At 36.3% G+C, this 17,422-nt stretch overlaps 2 protein-coding genes across 3 annotated transcripts in view; one reads left to right on the top strand and one right to left on the bottom strand.

Moving 5' to 3' along the window:
- Positions 1–6,675, bottom strand: part of riox1 (ribosomal oxygenase 1) — a 12,895-nt gene extending 6,220 nt beyond the window's left edge. The window contains 9 exon segments of the mRNA XM_016242857.1: positions 1,226–1,404; positions 1,502–1,536; positions 2,094–2,201; positions 2,295–2,401; positions 3,093–3,206; positions 3,289–3,388; positions 4,949–5,103; positions 5,802–5,942; positions 6,554–6,675. Of these exon segments, the coding sequence (XP_016098343.1) occupies positions 1,226–1,404; positions 1,502–1,536; positions 2,094–2,201; positions 2,295–2,401; positions 3,093–3,206; positions 3,289–3,388; positions 4,949–5,103; positions 5,802–5,942; positions 6,554–6,625 (1,011 nt within the window). The 5' untranslated portion in view covers positions 6,626–6,675.
- Positions 6,676–8,055: 1,380 nt separating this feature from the next.
- LOC107559127 (exostosin-like 3) overlaps positions 8,056–17,422 on the top strand; it is a 37,748-nt gene continuing 28,381 nt past the window's right edge. For both annotated transcript variants that reach the window (XM_016242859.1, XM_016242858.1), the window contains exon 1: positions 8,056–8,221. The gene's annotated coding sequence lies outside the window, so the exon portion shown is untranslated. The remainder of the gene's footprint in view (positions 8,222–17,422) is intronic.

Raw genomic sequence — 17,422 nt, forward strand, 5'->3', positions numbered from 1 at the left:
AGAAAATCACAACTTTTCATTTTCCGTCGGTCTTAGTACACGATGTAACTACAGAAGAGTCAAGTTTTAAATAGGAAAAATATAGAAACTCTTTGGTCATTTTTGAGCGAGATGCTAACGGTCTAATCAGATTCAATGATCTATGCTAAGCTACAGCTAAAAGTGCTACCGCCAGACCCGGAGATCGGCTGAATGGATTCGAAAACTTTAAAACTCAACTGTTTAACTCTAGGGGAGTTGGAAAATGAGCCTATTTTCAAAAGAGTGTTCCTTTAAAAGAAATATCTGTATCACATTTCACACCAACAATCAAAAGGAATAAAGCAGCACACGTTCTCATTTCTTAAATTATTACAAAAAATAATGAATGATTAAATGAATAAATAAATAAATACAAAACAACAACAATAGTACATTAATTAAATCATCCTGTCAGGGCACTATTTATTTATTCATTCATTTTTTAAAACATATTCTTAAAAATGTAATTCACAATTTAAATTGTGAATAACATTTGACAAACGACAATATCTAAATTGTTGAGTAAATATAGGTGAATCTTATCATATCCAGATCACCCAAAATCTAAAGAAATAAAGCAGCATGTTCCTCTAAAACTCTTATTTCCTTAATGTAAAAAATAAATAAATTATATAAAAAAAATACAAAAAAATGAAGTACAGTAATTAAATGATCCTACTACTGATAATTAGGAAAGGGGGATGTTAAGTGTGCTTGATTCATTCAAGATTCATTGATTGATTCAATTCAAGAAGTCTTTAGCCATTTTCAAAAAACCATCTAAAGACACATCTTTTTCGTCAGCACCTGACCAATTAATACTAGCACTTACCTATTCTATTTACTAAAATAAAAAATAAAAAACACCTTGCTATGTGTACTGTGCTATATTAACTGAGACTTGTATACTGCTGCTCTCTTGTTGGTCTGATTGCTTCTATTGTTCTCCTCATTTGTAAGTCACTTTGGATAAAAGCATCTGCTAAATGATTACATGTAAATGCTAAAGAAAAAAAAACTCACCATGCAATGGCCCTAAATTAGGTTAATTTTCTTGAAGTAAAATGTATTTTTCTTTTGATTTTGGTGTGAAGATATTTTGATTTGTTTCGTCAGTTTTTGTGAGATTCACTTATCATTCGACATTCATCACTGATTCTTTTAGATTCATTTACAGCACAGACTCAGAAGTGAAGGGTTGTACTTTGAGGAGCAGATCTCCCCAGCTGTTCCTCTGGAAGGAGGAGACGGTGAGGTGCAGCGAGTGAGCGTCAGGCAGACAGTCGTCCTGATGAATGAAGCCACGGGGAAAATACAGCAGATCGCCAGCTTCCAGCACCACGTCCATGATGGGCTGCCCGATCTCGTCCTGACTGAAATTAGCTTTAGGAGAAATGCATCAGAGAGAGAGTTTATCTCCTTTATAAGTAATAAAACGCTCGTTAATATGACCAGCTATGTACATAAAGACTGTACTTACGACTGGACACCAGTGGCAACACTTCATCTTCAGATCTAAGGGACGACAGAGGCGCTACTAGTTAATACTCAAGATTTTTTTATTTTATTTATGGACATGACAGCTGAAGTTGAGAGGACTAGTTCACTAAAAAATTACAATTTGCAATTTACTCACCCTCAGGCCATCCAAGATGTAGAAGAGTTTGTTTCTTCACTGGAACAGGTTTGGAGAAATGTAGCATTACATCACTTGCTCACCAATGGATGCTCTGCAGTGAATGGGTGCCGTCAGAATGAGAGTCCAAACAGCTGATAAAAACATCACAATAATCCACAAATAATCCACACCACTCCAGTCCATCAGTTAATGTCTTGTGAAGTGGAGTGGTGTGGATTATTGTGATGTTTTTATCAGCTGTTTGGACTCTCATTCTGACGGCACCCATTCACTGCAGAGGATCCATTGCCGAGCATGTGATACGATGCCACATTTCTCCAAATCTGATTAAGAGACAAACTCATCTACATTTTGAATAGCCTGAGGGTGAAAAATTTCAGCTAATTTTCATTTTTGGATGAACTATTCCTTTAAAGCGTAACTGATCACTCACTGAGGGTTGTACACTCTCCAATGCTTTTTGCCCTCCGACTGCAAAATTAATGCCTCTATATCGTCATAGTGAGGAGCAAAACCCTGCGTCCTCGCTGGTGTCAGATATCTGAAGAACATATTACAGTTAAACAATAACCGACAAGAGATTTTAGCAAATGAATGTAATAAATAATAGTGTTTATGAATCATTGTCACATACACATTTGCACCCACCATACTGCCAAACGTCTCCTGAAGAATAGAGAGCACTTGCCACACAGTGGAGGAAAACGCTTGAGGATTGAGCATTCGGAGAGAACAGCCGCTCTGACAACAGATGAAAAACAACATCTGTGAATAAACTTCACACTTTAACAGTAAAGTAAACATTGAGGCTTTACAGAAGTGCTATTTCTATTGTAATGACAGTTCTCCCAATTTTAAGGATGTTCGCACGACAGCATATCATGACCTTTATGCTTTTGTATCGTATAGTTTGATGTTGAAAGGATTTTCAAATGTTTTAGAATGACGTCTCTTCTGCTCACTGAGGCTGCTTTTATTTGATCAAAAATACAGTAAAAACAGTAATATTGTGAAATATTATTACAATTTAAAATAGCTGTTTTCTATGTGAATATATATTCAAATTTAATTTATTTTTATGAAGCAAAGCATCATTACTCCAGTCTTCAGTGTCACATGATCTTCAGAAATCATTCTAATATGCTGATTTGCTGCTCAAGAAACATTTCTGATTATTATCAATGTTGAAAATAGTTGTGCTGCTTCATATTTTGGTGATACATTTATTTTTTTAAGATTCTAGGATGAATAGAAAGTTCAAAAGAACAACATCCGTTTTGATTAGAATATTTTTGTAACAATGTGCAAAGTCAAAAACCCTTTGAACGATATATATACACAATCTTTTATAGAAGACGTGGTGACCAAAGCCAAAAATAGATACCAGTAATAATCATACAATCTCTCAATTTCATGTGTTAGGGAAATGTACCTCATAAAAATCCCACAGCATGTACGGTAGCGCTCTTTCTGGAGGATTGTGTGTCTTTCTTTTTCCGTTTGTGTAGCTCGTCACATCCAGGTTCACTCCATACTGAACATCATTCTGAACAAAACACAGATCATTATATCCGACAGTGACATTAGAGATACTGATTCTTTCTAAATCAAAGAGAAAAACTGCTTACATTTCTTAAGATGCGGTCAAACTCAGCCGTCGAAAAGAGTCCTTTGTAATAGTCTGGATTCTGTCGTTGGATAAGAATCGGTTTCTTCTCCCAATTCTCTCTGTAATGTGGAAAAAACAAGACCCGTCAATCATCTCTGATCCAAAGCGACTTCTAGTACACGTTGTGGATGAATTATTATTAAGTAACTTTAAAGGGGTCATATGATGCTGCTAAAAAGAACATTATTTTGTGTATTTGGTGTAATGCAATGTGTTTATGCGGTTTAAGGTTCAAAAACACATTATTTTCCACATACTGTACATTATTGTTGCTCCTCTATGCCCCGCCTTTCTGAAACGCGTCGATTTTTACAAAACTCATCGTTCTGAAAAGCGAGGTGTGCTCTGATTGGCCAGCTATCCAGTGGACTGTGATTGGCTGAATACCTCAAGCGTGTGACGGAAATGTTACGCCCCTCACTATACTGTGTTTCCATGTGTCCCGGCACGACGAGACAAAATCAATAAAACCCATTACAAACGAGGCATTTGTTGCATCCAGTGGTGACATAACTACTGATTATAATGACTTATACTGTCTTTTTACGCTTTGCGTTGCGTATTGCGCCGCGTAAACATAAAACCATGTCTGCATTTGTGATCGGAGAAATGACAAACAACAAGCGCTACTCTACATTGCTCAAAACTCACGTTTGAATCATCAGTGGCAAATTATTTAAATATAAAAAACAGTTGTTTTTTTTTGTAGTAGTAAAACAAAGTAGTTTCGCTTTCACAACGAAACACAGCACCTTCACGACATGGCAGCGGCTGCAACAACAATACTACAGCAAGAATAAAAGTTACGCCTTCTTTCTTTGCGTGCACATTTGGGAGGCGTTATGCAAATCTTCCCACACAGTGACGTAGACATGTGGGGGCGTGTTAGAACGAGCTGTTTTAGGAGGGCGTGGACAAGTCTTAACTTTTATAAAGAATATCTCTTTGGATTTGAGACTTTAGTCTTTGCAACTTTACAGATCTTCTTTATGCACCAAGAGCTTGTAACACTCCAAAGAGAAAGAAAAAATTGAAATTGTATCATATGACCCCTTTAATTCCAGCTGTAAAGCAGCTCTACAGAAGAATATATTACCAATATTCAGCTCAATGTAGTTCAATGCTGATTCAATTCTATGCAAGCCCTTTTCCACCACAGAATGACAAAATTTAAAAAGATAGTTGTGACTTTTTATCTCACAATTTAGACTTTTTTCCTCAGAATTGTATGATATAAACACAGAAACTGCAAGATATTAATTTGAAATTCAGAAAAAAAGTCTGAATTGCGAGATATGAACTTTCTTCTCATAATTCCGACTTTTTTTCTCAGAATCACAGTTCTGTTTTTATGTTTCTATCACAGTAATTGCGACTCTTCACCTCGCAATTCAGACTTTTCTTCTCAGAACTTTCAGTTTATATCTAAGAAGAAAAGTCAGAATTAAGTCAGATATAAACAAGCAATTGTGAGATAAAAAGTTGCAATAACCTTTTTTATTTTTTTATCCAGTGGTGAAAACAAGCTTCTACACAATTTAGTTCAATAACGGTGTCAATGTTAGAAAATTCATCAATTAAGAAACAAATTCAAGTTAGCTTTGTCTGCAGTCTCCCACCTGAAGAAGCTCTTGTCTTGGACTGGGTGAACAAGCCACTGTTACAGTCTGTTAGCTCTTTCTCTGCTGTTGTTGACCTTCTCCAGATCCGTCAGGAGCACATCAAGAGCTGGACCGTCAAATTCTTCACCGTTATGTGTCTCACGGTCCTTCTGCTGGAAAAACAGAAGATCATGAGCTTCAAATCTCCACTGATGCTCCAGTATCTGTCATCGTACGGTTAGACCAGGGGTGCAAACTTGGCCCTTCCAGGCCACTTTCCTTCAGAGGTTAGCTCCAACGCCAATCAAACACACGTGAACCAGCTAATCATTGTCTTCAAGACTACTAGAAGGCTACAGGCAGGTGAGTCATATCAGGGTTGGATCAAATCTCTGCAGGAAAGTGGCCTGGAAGGGCCAAGTTTGCCCATCACTGGGTTATGCTGCGTTCAAGTCCTCCTGGGACGTTCGTACTTACGAGTTGACAAGTTGTAATTACGACGTCAGGTGTGTTCAAGTCAGTTTAGTCGGCACAAGATGGCGGTGTACCTACTTTTAATAACTTACAAGAAAATACAACAGGGTCTGCATTTTATAAACTTGGATTTCATTAACTAGCTGCTTAACAAGAACATGACCAATTTAAGTTTATAGGACAACTAAACTATCAATTTAAACAAAAATTTACCGTCAACTACAGACATTGCATCCATCGATTCCACCATGTTTCTCATTGACACGCCCCAACTCGGAAAGTCAGGGCTTTTTGCAGAAAATTTTGAGTTTCCCACTCGTAATAACAACTTTGTGGTGCGTTCAGCTCGTAAATACGATCTATCCGACATGACTTGAACGCACCATTAGACACGTACGGCCTTAGATTTCTCCTCATCACTGCTGCTGAGCCTCATACTGGACTTTAGAGGCTTCATCCTTTTCTTTTTATTGGATTTCTTGTTTGGTTGGATGCCATTCTCCTTCTTTTTGATTTTCTTCGCTGGCGCAGCATTTGCCTGAAAGGCAGAAATCATGCAATTACAGCCCTTACAAAAAATGGTGGTTAATACCATGGTATTTTTTTCTGCAGGGGTCTTTTATTTAGACCCCTAAATGCCATCACCCTGGTGCAAGGGCCCACAAGCTTAAGGGCAGCAATATATTTTCATGAATAAAGACCACATGTATACAGTGAAAAAGTAATATACACTATTAGTTAATAAAGATTTTTTTTATTATGTTAATTACTGTATTTTTTCTACTCAGTACAGTTAGTTGTACTGTTAGGTTTATTACAATTAATTATCTATTTTTGTCTAACCTTTTTCACACACCCCAGTTTGAAAACCCCTGCTAATATTGAGTAAGAATTTTTGAGTGACAGAATATACCAGGTTTTTTTTTTAATGATTATAATATTTTTATACAGTTTTATTTAAATGGTAGCTAAAGAATGCTGTTTTGTTAGCGAGAGAACAAAGAAGTTTTGTACAACGTATATTGTATATATTTAGTGTGTATTCATTATATCAGAATCCAGTAATTAACAACTTTGAAATGATGGTTATGTTCCCTCGTAAAACGTTTTTTTTTCTTTCATGCAATTCCTCATAAGCAACAGTTTTACCTGCACTTGCAGTTTTGTTCCTCCAGATAATGACTGATAAATAGATAATGCGGACATGTGTTTTCTTTCCATGGCTCAGATGATCAGACGCATGAGCGCTTTTCCTCTGCTGGAGTCAATACTGACAACCAGCGCTCACACTGCCACCTACAGGTCTGGAGCTGCGCATACATTTTTTCAAACTAATTATTCTCACTAGATCCGTCCGTTTTTAATAGATCAAACACGCAAATACACGATTATCAGTAAATTAAGTCAGGGCTTTTTGCAGAAAATTTTGAGTTTCCCACTCATAATAACGACTTTGTGGTGCGTTCAGCTCGTAAATACGATCTATCCGACATGACTTGAACGCACCATTAGACACGTACGGCCTTAGATTTCTCCTCATCACTGCTGCTGAGCCTCATACTGGACTTTAGAGGCTTCATCCTTTTCTTTTTATTGGATTTCTTGTTTGGTTGGATGCCATTCTCCTTCTTTTTGATTTTCTTCGCTGGCGCAGCATTTGCCTGAAAGGCAGAAATCATGCAATTACAGCCCTTACAAAAAATGGTGGTTAATACCATGGTATTTTTTTCTGCAGGGGTCTTTTATTTAGACCCCTAAATGCCATCACCCTGGTGCAAGGGCCCACAAGCTTAAGGGCAGCAATATATTTTCATGAATAAAGACCACATGTATACAGTGAAAAAGTAATATACACTATTAGTTAATAAAGATTTTTTTTATTATGTTAATTACTGTATTTTTTCTACTCAGTACAGTTAGTTGTACTGTTAGGTTTATTACAATCAATTATCTATTTTTGTCTAACCTTTTTCACACACCCCAGTTTGAAAACCCCTGCTAATATTGAGTAAGAATTTTTGAGTGACAGAATATACCAGTTTTTTTTTTTTTAATGATTATTATATTTTTATACAGTTTTATTTAAATGGTAGCTAAAGAATGCTGTTTTGTTAGCGAGAGAACAGAGCAGTTTTGTACAACGTATATTGTATATATTTAGTGTGTATTCATTATATCAGAATCCAGTAATTAACAACTTTGAAATGATGGTTATGTTCCCTCGTAAAACGTTTTTTTTTCTTTCATGCAATTCCTCATAAGCAACAGTTTTACCTGCACTTGTAGTTTTGTTCCTCCAGATAATGACTGATAAATAGATAATGCGGACATGTGTTTTCTTTCCATGGCTCAGATGATCAGACGCATGAGCGCTTTTCCTCTGCTGGAGTCAATACTGACAACCAGCGCTCACACTGCCACCTACAGGTCTGGAGCTGCGCATACATTTTTTCAAACTAATTATTCTCACTAGATCCGTCCGTTTTTAATAGATCAAACACGCAAATACACGATTATCAGTAAATTAATCATTATAAATTCATTTTATGCTGATATGTTACCAAAAACATTTGTAAGCAACGTACTCTCGCGCTCTCCGCTCTGAGCGCTAGATGGCAGCACGCGCTCAACGCCGCTCGCTGTGTGTCTGCTGCTGGAGCGCGACGCGTTTCGCTGCACCTCAGAGACGCAAGAGTGGAGCGTTTTCGGCAGCCGAGCCGTTTACCGGGCCGTTTCTGTCCGTTACCGACGCCATGGACACGCCGAGGAACTGAAGTGCTTGAGGACCGACGTCCTTTCTGATGGATTTATTCTGAGGTAACTTACTGTAAAATAACGGTTGTGTCGTTCGAAAGCGGGTCGGCTAGCAGCGGCTAACATCAAACAGACAGATGCAGAAAAACATAAAAACACTCATATTGGTAGTATTTTAGTTGTGATATTGCTCTAAGATGAACACTGTCGCTCTTTAGCCGCAATATGTTTGATTTTTAGCTCTCTATGTGTCTAAAGTAACACTGCAGGGAATCAGTGTAACGTTAAGTTGGTCATTTAAACGACGCGTTGAACAAATCAGACAGACTCGCCTTAACACACGATATCAGACACACACTCATCTCATATATCAAGAACATTTAATCACCAATATCAGACACATTCTGATCTTGACATTAATTTCTAACATCTGCTCCGATCAGTAATATTGGTCACACTCTAATCTGGTTAATAGTGTATAACATCTGATCAATAATATCAGAATCACACTGATCTGATTTATAAATAAATATATATAATATGCTATCTGATATCTGTCAGTATCAGACACTGTTGTTATTTCTAACATCTGCTCCGATCAATAATATTGGTCACACTCTAATCTGGTTAATAGTGTATAACATCTGATCAATAATATCAGAATCACACTGATCTGATTTATAAATAAATATATATAATATGCTATCTGATATCTGTCAGTATCAGACACTGTTGTTATTTCTAACATCTGCTCCGATCAATAATATTGGTCACACTCTAATCTGGTTAATAGTGTATAACATCTGATCAATAATATCAGAATCACACTGATCTGATTTATAAATAAATATATATAATATGCTATCTGATATCTGTCAGTATCAGACACTGTTGTTATTTCTAACATCTGCTCCGATCAATAATATTGGTCACACTCTAATCTGGTTAATAGTGTATAACATCTGATCAATAATATCAGAATCACACTGATCTGATTTATAAATAAATATATATAATATGCTATCTGATATCTGTCAGTATCAGACACTGTTGTTATTTCTAACATCTGCTCCGATCAATAATATTGGTCACACTCTAATCTGGTTAATAGTGTATAACATCTGATCAATAATATCAGAATCACACTGATCTGATTTATAAATAAATATATATAATATGCTATCTGATATCTGTCAGTATCAGACACTGTTGTTATTTCTAACATCTGCTCCGATCAATAATATTGGTCACACTCTAATCTGGTTAATAGTGTATAACATCTGATCAATAATATCAGAATCACACTGATCTGATTTATAAATAAATATATATAATATGCTATCTGATATCTGTCAGTATCAGACACTGTTGTTATTTCTAACATCTGCTCCGATCAATAATATTGGTCACACTCTAATCTGGTTAATAGTGTATAACATCTGATCAATAATATCAGAATCACACTGATCTGATTTATAAATAAATATATATAATATGCTATCTGATATCTGTCAGTATCAGACACTGTTGTTATTTCTAACATCTGCTCCGATCAATAATATTGGTCACACTCTAATCTGGTTAATAGTGTATAACATCTGATCAATAATATCAGAATCACACTGATCTGATTTATAAATAAATATATATAATATGCTATCTGATATCTGTCAGTATCAGACACTGTTGTTATTTCTAACATCTGCTCCGATCAATAATATTGGTCACACTCTAATCTGGTTAATAGTGTATAACATCTGATCAATAATATCAGAATCACACTGATCTGATTTATAAATAAATATATATAATATGCTATCTGATATCTGTCAGTATCAGACACTGTTGTTATTTCTAACATCTGCTCCGATCAATAATATTGGTCACACTCTAATCTGCTCATAACGTTTGATATTATTAGACAGACACTGATGTAATTTATTATTCATATGTAACATTTCTTCTGATTAGCAATAGCAGGCACTCTTTAATCTAGTGATTAATTTATAACGCCTAGTCGATCAGCAATATCAGATACAGTCTAATTTTGAAATAATAATGATCAATAATATCAGACGGTGAACTGATATATTGTAATATAGATGCACGAGGATGTAATGACTCGCATAACCTGATGTGAGGTTTTTTTCTAATCATTTCAAATATCTGATATTGATTTTGTTGATGTTGAACATCGCATGCATGCTGCTGCTGTGATCTGATCTCACTTGACAGACTCAGCATATCAGACTTGTTCTTAATCAAAGTTTGACTCCGAGATCAAACCCTCACGATAAGCTTTGTATGTTATGAAGCTCAGATTCTGAATTTCAACATAAGATATTTTCAGTCTGACGCGTAATATCACTTCATTTCTGATATTGTTGATTAGAACATATTGTGAGTGTCCGACTCTTATATGCTCTTCACATATTCTGAACATAAGACGTTATAAATATCTGTGAATGATCGTTTTATCAGATCACCATGGTAACATTGATTGGATCCAATCAGTAGATCTACATCTGGTATTCAGAGTCTGTCCAGCCGGTCATCTGTGTGATGAATTTGGAGGAACAGATGTGTTAGTCTCTGATGAGTTGTGTTGAGGTGGTCAGTGATTGTTTAGCGTGCAGACCAGTTCTGTGTTTGTGTAAATGAGTTGTTTTCCTCCTAACCCATCTGTGAAGGTTATAACCCATTGCACGTTTTATAAGATATTTAGTCTCTCTGCCCTGATAATGGGTGACCATCTGTGCGATGCACTGCCAGTTCAGGCGTGACTAAAACAAATACTAAATCACCAAAGCATTTTTAGTCGTACAGCTCTCATTATAGGCGTCATCTGCTTTAGATGTGTGGAGTCTTTAATTTTGCATTTATTTGTAATTTTGTATACTAAAGAAGGGTTTCTGCCGATCTTAAAATCTTAATTTGCCCTTCCAGAAATGAAGGCCTTAAAAAGGTCAGAGTAGCACGTCTTAAAGTCATGGCATTGTGGAATATCTTTCTCAGTATTGTAGGGGTGCACCGATATGAAAATTTTGGCCGATACCGATAAGAGCTAAAGACGATCACCGGTAAACTGAAGCGCTCTTTTAACTTAACCAAACGCATTCTATATGAGATAAATCAGATATACATCAAATAAACACAATATTACAATGTACAATTGCACAAAAGGCTGCAAACGAACAGCGCGCATCTGAAGTGTCTCTGAAGGAAATAATGCATTATTTATCGGCTTTCAGATATCAGCCAAATTTTCTTATTGGGCCGATACCGATAACAGAAAAAATGAGCATTTATCGGCCGATACCGATATGGTGGCCGATATATCGTGCATCCCTACAGTATTGTCTTGTTTTCCAATACAAATATCTACATTTCCTTAAATCAAGATACAATTGCTTGAGTTGCAAAATGAAGATATTAAGTCACAAAATTAAGTGAGTTTATGCTTAAAACAAGAACAGTAGCTGTCAGTGAGGTATGAAAATGTGTTTTCAATTTGAATTAAGTTGATTTTTCAGAGCCCATTAGCAGAAAAAAACAACTTAATTTGAATCAATTTCTCAGAAAGACATCTTATTTTAGGTAATTTTGCTTTTCAAGGAAATGCATCTGGATATAAGAATCTTTAGACATTTGCAGTGGAAAAAGTAATTTTTTTTGCAGTGTTATCAAAAGGTACGGTAAAAGTTATTTCCATAATCTAGTGTTTGGGTGCAGATTTTTGGGAAATGAATTAAAAAGTATTAAAAAAGTACAAGTGTTGCTAATATAACTTGTGTGCAAAGTGTGTGCTTCTAGACATTTACATTTAGAGAACCTATAGACGTATTGTTTCCCCTTCAATTTATTCCCTATATCTTCTTTACTTTGTCTTAAAGTGGTCTTTAAGGAATTGTTCACCCAAAAATGAAAATGTACTGAAAATTTCTTCAGCCTCGGGCCATCCAAGATGTAGATGAGTTTGTTTCTTCATCTGAACAGATTTGGAGAAATGTAGCATTGCATCACTTGCTCAGCAATGTATCCTCTGCAGTGAATGGGTGCCGTCAGAATGAGAGTCCAAACAGCTGATAAAAACATCACAGTAATCCACACGAAATACAAAAATGTCCATAACAGGGCTCGAAATTGCGACCGTGTGGTTCACATATGCTCCCGAAATGTAATCTGTGCGACCCCAAAATATATTTGTGAGCATTTGTGTGAGTGCACATAATTGTTGTGGTGCGACTGCGACCTGTCTTCATTTCTCTGCAAAACATTTGCGAATTACTACACAGTATGTGTCTGCTGTGAGCCGATACAGTGACCGCTCCACCAGTTTATCCAACGTTACATGGGCTAATCAATTAAGCTTCATCATTACATTCTTTTCTTTAATGCATATTTTAGATCGGTTATATTAGCCGTCAATCACTCCCTTTCGCTCAATCACGTGACGGGGAGCTAACTCGGAACCGACCGGTTTTTGTTTTATTTTAGCCGATCTCTGTTCTGGACTTGCACAAACTGTATTGAAATAATTTTCCAAAATGTCATTTGTGTGGAAATATTACGAAGTCTGTAAACGGGCCGTTAACAGAGGCCAGAGACGCTGAAGACGGACGCAAAGAAAATAAAATACTGTAGCAGGCAGAACAAGCGCACTGATCACCGTGTGCGAAATATAGAAAGAAAATACTGAATTGGTAGTGGGGGGTTAAATGAATGTATTTCTGAGGGTAACTGATTGTCTTGAGAAGTTGAAATGGCATTTTCTTCTCATCTTGCATATGAAGAATAAAGCAGTGCAGCGCGGCTTTGTTTACAGCGGTAACCAAGGAAACACTGTATCTGCTGTTCCATCAGCGCCACCTGCTGTCAGAGAGTGAATCTGCGTCTCATTCAGACCGTCTGCTGTTTTTGTTTTGTGCAGATGTTTTATGTAGCATAATTTCACAAAGTTAAAGTCAGGCCTGTTTTTGATTCAGATTTTGAAATAATACATTCTAATTTGCATCTGAAACTGCTCATGTATGCAGCATCTTTGTTTGGATCATGATTAAAATGCTGTGGTTGTCTCTAAATTTATATGGCTACAGATACAGTCTGTAATGGACCAAATAAACGTCTTGTTCATTTTCATTTTTATTGTCTCTCGCTTTAAAAAAATCTAATTTAAAATTAAAAAATCTGCTATCAGAATCAGCTTACTCGCTTCTAAAACATTAACAATCGGAATAAAGATTGATGCATCACTAATAGGGATGTAACGATTAACCGCGAGCCGATTGAAAATCGATTAAAATATGTGACGATTCAAAACGGTTGAGATGCTAAACAAATCGCAATTCAATTAGGGGTAGGAGTTTATATGACTGTATGTCTGAGGGGAACTTACTGTCTTTAGAAAAGTTGTAATGCATATTAAAACACATAAGTGCAGCGCTGCTTTGTTTACAGCAGAAACCAAGGAAGCGCTGTAAGCGCCACCTGCTGGCAGAGAGTGAATCTGCGTCTCATTCAGCTCAGCTTTCATGCAGATATTTTTTATGTATAGTTTCACAAAACCGAAGTCAAATCATTCTGTTTTTGCTTCAAATTTCGAAATGATACAACATGATTTAGATTAAAAACTGCTCATGTTGTATGTATGCAGCATCTTTGTTTGGATCATGATTAAAATGCAGTGGTTGCCTCTCATTTTAAATGCAAAGAGCACAGACAAAGCCTTAGTTTGTTTATATGAAGAGATTTCTTTTATTTGTGTTACTTATTTGGTTTGGGGCTTGTTTTAAAATTTCAATTTAGTTTTGTTATTTTCATTTACATTAGCCTGTTTTAAAATGTTGTTATTTAGCAGATGCTTTTATGCTTTTATACTTACAAATGAGAACAATAAAAGCAATCAAAACCAACACAAGAGCAATAATATGCAAGTGCTATATTATTATATTATTATAGTGTTATATTTCAATTTCACAAAGAAACGTGCAACATTTTGTCCAAGCAATAATAAAAGGACACATTTAATTTATAATTTGTCTTAAATCTCATTTTGTAAAAAAAAAAAAATCGAAAATCAAATCGTGAAATCAAAATCGTGAATCGAATCATGAGTTGAGTGAATCGTTACATCCCCTAATCACTAACAAGAAATGCCGGGCCAAGTGTGTGGCAAAGAATTCAGGATCAGGTTCAATTGTTTAAGCTTTTAATCATCAGGATGTTGCCAGCCCTTCCGCTCAATTGGCAGTTGAAATACACTAGGCTAATTCTTAATCAGTCTGGATATTATGCAAACTGATTTGCAACTATTCCAGTTACCTACCATAACCTTGGAAAGAAGTGAGATACAAACCAGGTGATGCTCCTTAATATTCAGTGGGTGCTCCTAAATTTTTGTTGGTGCTCCTAACTTCCTGAAGTTGGGGGCACCAGTTCTACCAAGTAAAAAAGTTAATTTTGACCCCTGCATAATATTACTTTCTCCAGTGGAAAAGTTGTTTTGTCTGAATCAGGAGTGAAATATGCACAAATCAAGCTCTGCTTACAAGCTAGAACAGTTCTAAACAAAAATTTTGGTGGATTTTGATACGAGGGGGATGGACTTTTTTCCTGAAGGAAGTGTTATTATGCATTATTGGCTCTTGTTTTGTCCAGAAGTATTGGCTTATAGTTAAACGCCTTGTTGATGGATTTGTTTCTTTAAAAAATCATTTTGGGGTGAACTATTTCTTTAAAAATGTCTTCATTTTACCTCCATAAAACCTGCAGAAACTCTTTTGCATGCCAAAATGTAGCTCGGAATGGGGATTTTGGACGTGTTCCCCTTACGGTCTATGTAGGATTCTAAACTTTATGGAAATAGACATGGCTTTTCTGTTGTCCTGGGTCATTATTGTTACTGTAGTTGGCTTTGTGATTTTGAGCATAATGCAGTAATTCCCCGCAGCAAAGGAACAATCACGCTGGCTCTTCTCCCGCTATCCGTCACTGTCCAGCGGTGTGGGTATGCAGAGGTCTGGCAGCTGTTACTAGGCTTTTAAGATTTTACTAGTGTTAAATCTGTGATCCGCCATAAGGCTGGGAAAGGGCCTGCTGCTCTCGATGGATGGGATTTGACTTATTTGGATCAGGTGCTGAATATGGCAAATGCCATGTGGGAACTTTTTGGTTTGTTTTACTGCAATGAAGTCGGATTGTTAAAGGGATAGTTCACCCAAAAATTTCACTAGCAGCTCAGCTCGGCCGTAATGGAATCATTCAGGGTGGGTATCAGTACCACAACATCAGGTGATCACTGTTTTTCTACCTCATAAATGTCAGAGGGATACGGGCGGGAAAAGGTTGTGCTTTTCCTGTCCAGCCACACACACATTGTGCTTTCACCTCTGGGTGATATCAAGCATCCCTTCCTTCTTTCTAAAAGTGTGTCAGAAGAAATAAAGTACATTGAATTTTCACAGCTTGGAGAAGGCTTAAAGGGATAGTTCACTCAAAAAAAAAAATGTACCCTGTGATTTACTCACCCTCAAGTCATCCTAGGTGTATATGACTTTCTTCTTTCAGAAGAATACAATCGGGAGTTATATTAAAAAAAACTTCCTGGCTCTTACAAGGTTTATAATGGCAGTGAATGGGTGTTATTTTTCAATAGTCCAATAAAGTGCATCCATCCATCATAAAAAGTGTCCCACACGGCTCCAGGGGTTGAATAAAGGCCTCCTGAATATTTTCCTCCTGAACCATTTAGTTTTTGTAAGAAAAATATTCATATTTAAATCTTTATAAACAGTAATCTCTAGCTTCTGCTACCTGTCATACCTGTCGGACGTAAGCTCCGTTGAGAAGTAACGAACGCAAAAGCGCACAAAACGAGCATCGATTCGCTTCAGGAGGCCTTTATTCATACCCCCAACCGCCAGTAATAAATTTATATATTTCTGTCACAGTTTCTTCAAGTTAAACCAAACTTTTTATTTTAACCGTTTGTTGTGAAGACCTTTGAGATTCTTTGTGTAAATGACATCATGATAGTCGACATGATTGAACATGAACATGACTGATACCTCAAATTGTGTGGTTTGTTGAGAAGAGTTGTGCTTTTACTTTTCTAATTGATCAAACTTATGGTTTTGACCAGGTATTTACTGAAATGAGCAAAAATCTATATCTGTCTAACAGAATATTGAAGAGACTCACATAGTATCTTGATAAAAACAAACACTTTAACAATGCATTGGCAACTCGCAGCTCACATTTATTCAGGAAATGTCTACTTTTAATGAGGGTTTACATTTGCAATCTTGATGAATTTGCAATAAAGTAGTAGGCTAGTATCTTGAAAAACACATTTTGGCATGTACATTGCATTAGTTATCTTAGCATTTTTTTCCCCAGATGTGGGTTGTTATGCAAGACTAGATAACAAATGACAAACTCCCATAAACAGCCTGAATATGATTGAGCAATCATCAGGCACAAGATGCTTCAGTACTGTTTGTTGGTACACCTCACTGTGGATATATGTGACCCTGTCTGTGAAATCCAGGCTAAAGTCTCAAAATCTAATTATGAGATAAGCATCAAAGTTTGATTTCAACTATTAATTTCACTATGATTTCAATCTTTGACATGGCCTTACTCAGTCAATATTAAATATATAAAGGTTATATTTTCACAGAATGTTCTACATCTTTATGAAGGATGATTTTATGTAGAAAACAGTAAATCACAAAAAAGTGACTTCAGCTGGGTTTTCACAGGCAGGGTCACATATGTTCCCCACATACCTGTGCTCCATATCTATATCAGATTTTTTTTTATACTTAATGTCTGTCTCCTAAGAAAAATATTGAGATGACGACTCCTTGTGACTTCTCTTGAAGCTGCCTGTAGGCAATGATAATTGGCTGTCAGCTTTCAGAGCCTCTCCGTCCTGAATAAAATTAGACTACAGTACAGCTCCGTTTTCCTCAGTGATTGAGCCTGGAATATGAGCTGGAACGGGCATAAACACCTGGTTTGTATCTCACTTCCTTCCAAGGTTATGTTAGGTAACTGGAATAGTTGCAAACCAGTTTTCATAATATCCAGACTGATTAAGAATTAGCCTAGTGTATTTCAAATCATAATATGTTGAAAATATCATGCCAAAGGTTGACTGGAAGATATACGATTTCTGGTGGATTTTTGAAGTCTTTCAGAAGAATACAATCGGGAGTTATATTAAAAAAAACTTCCTGGCTCTTACAAGGTTTATAATGG

The sequence above is a fragment of the Sinocyclocheilus grahami genome, unplaced genomic scaffold (assembly GCF_001515645.1).
Source record: "Sinocyclocheilus grahami isolate Dianchi unplaced genomic scaffold, SAMN03320097.WGS_v1.1 scaffold674.1, whole genome shotgun sequence".
Classification (NCBI taxonomy): Eukaryota; Metazoa; Chordata; class Actinopteri; order Cypriniformes; family Cyprinidae; genus Sinocyclocheilus; species Sinocyclocheilus grahami.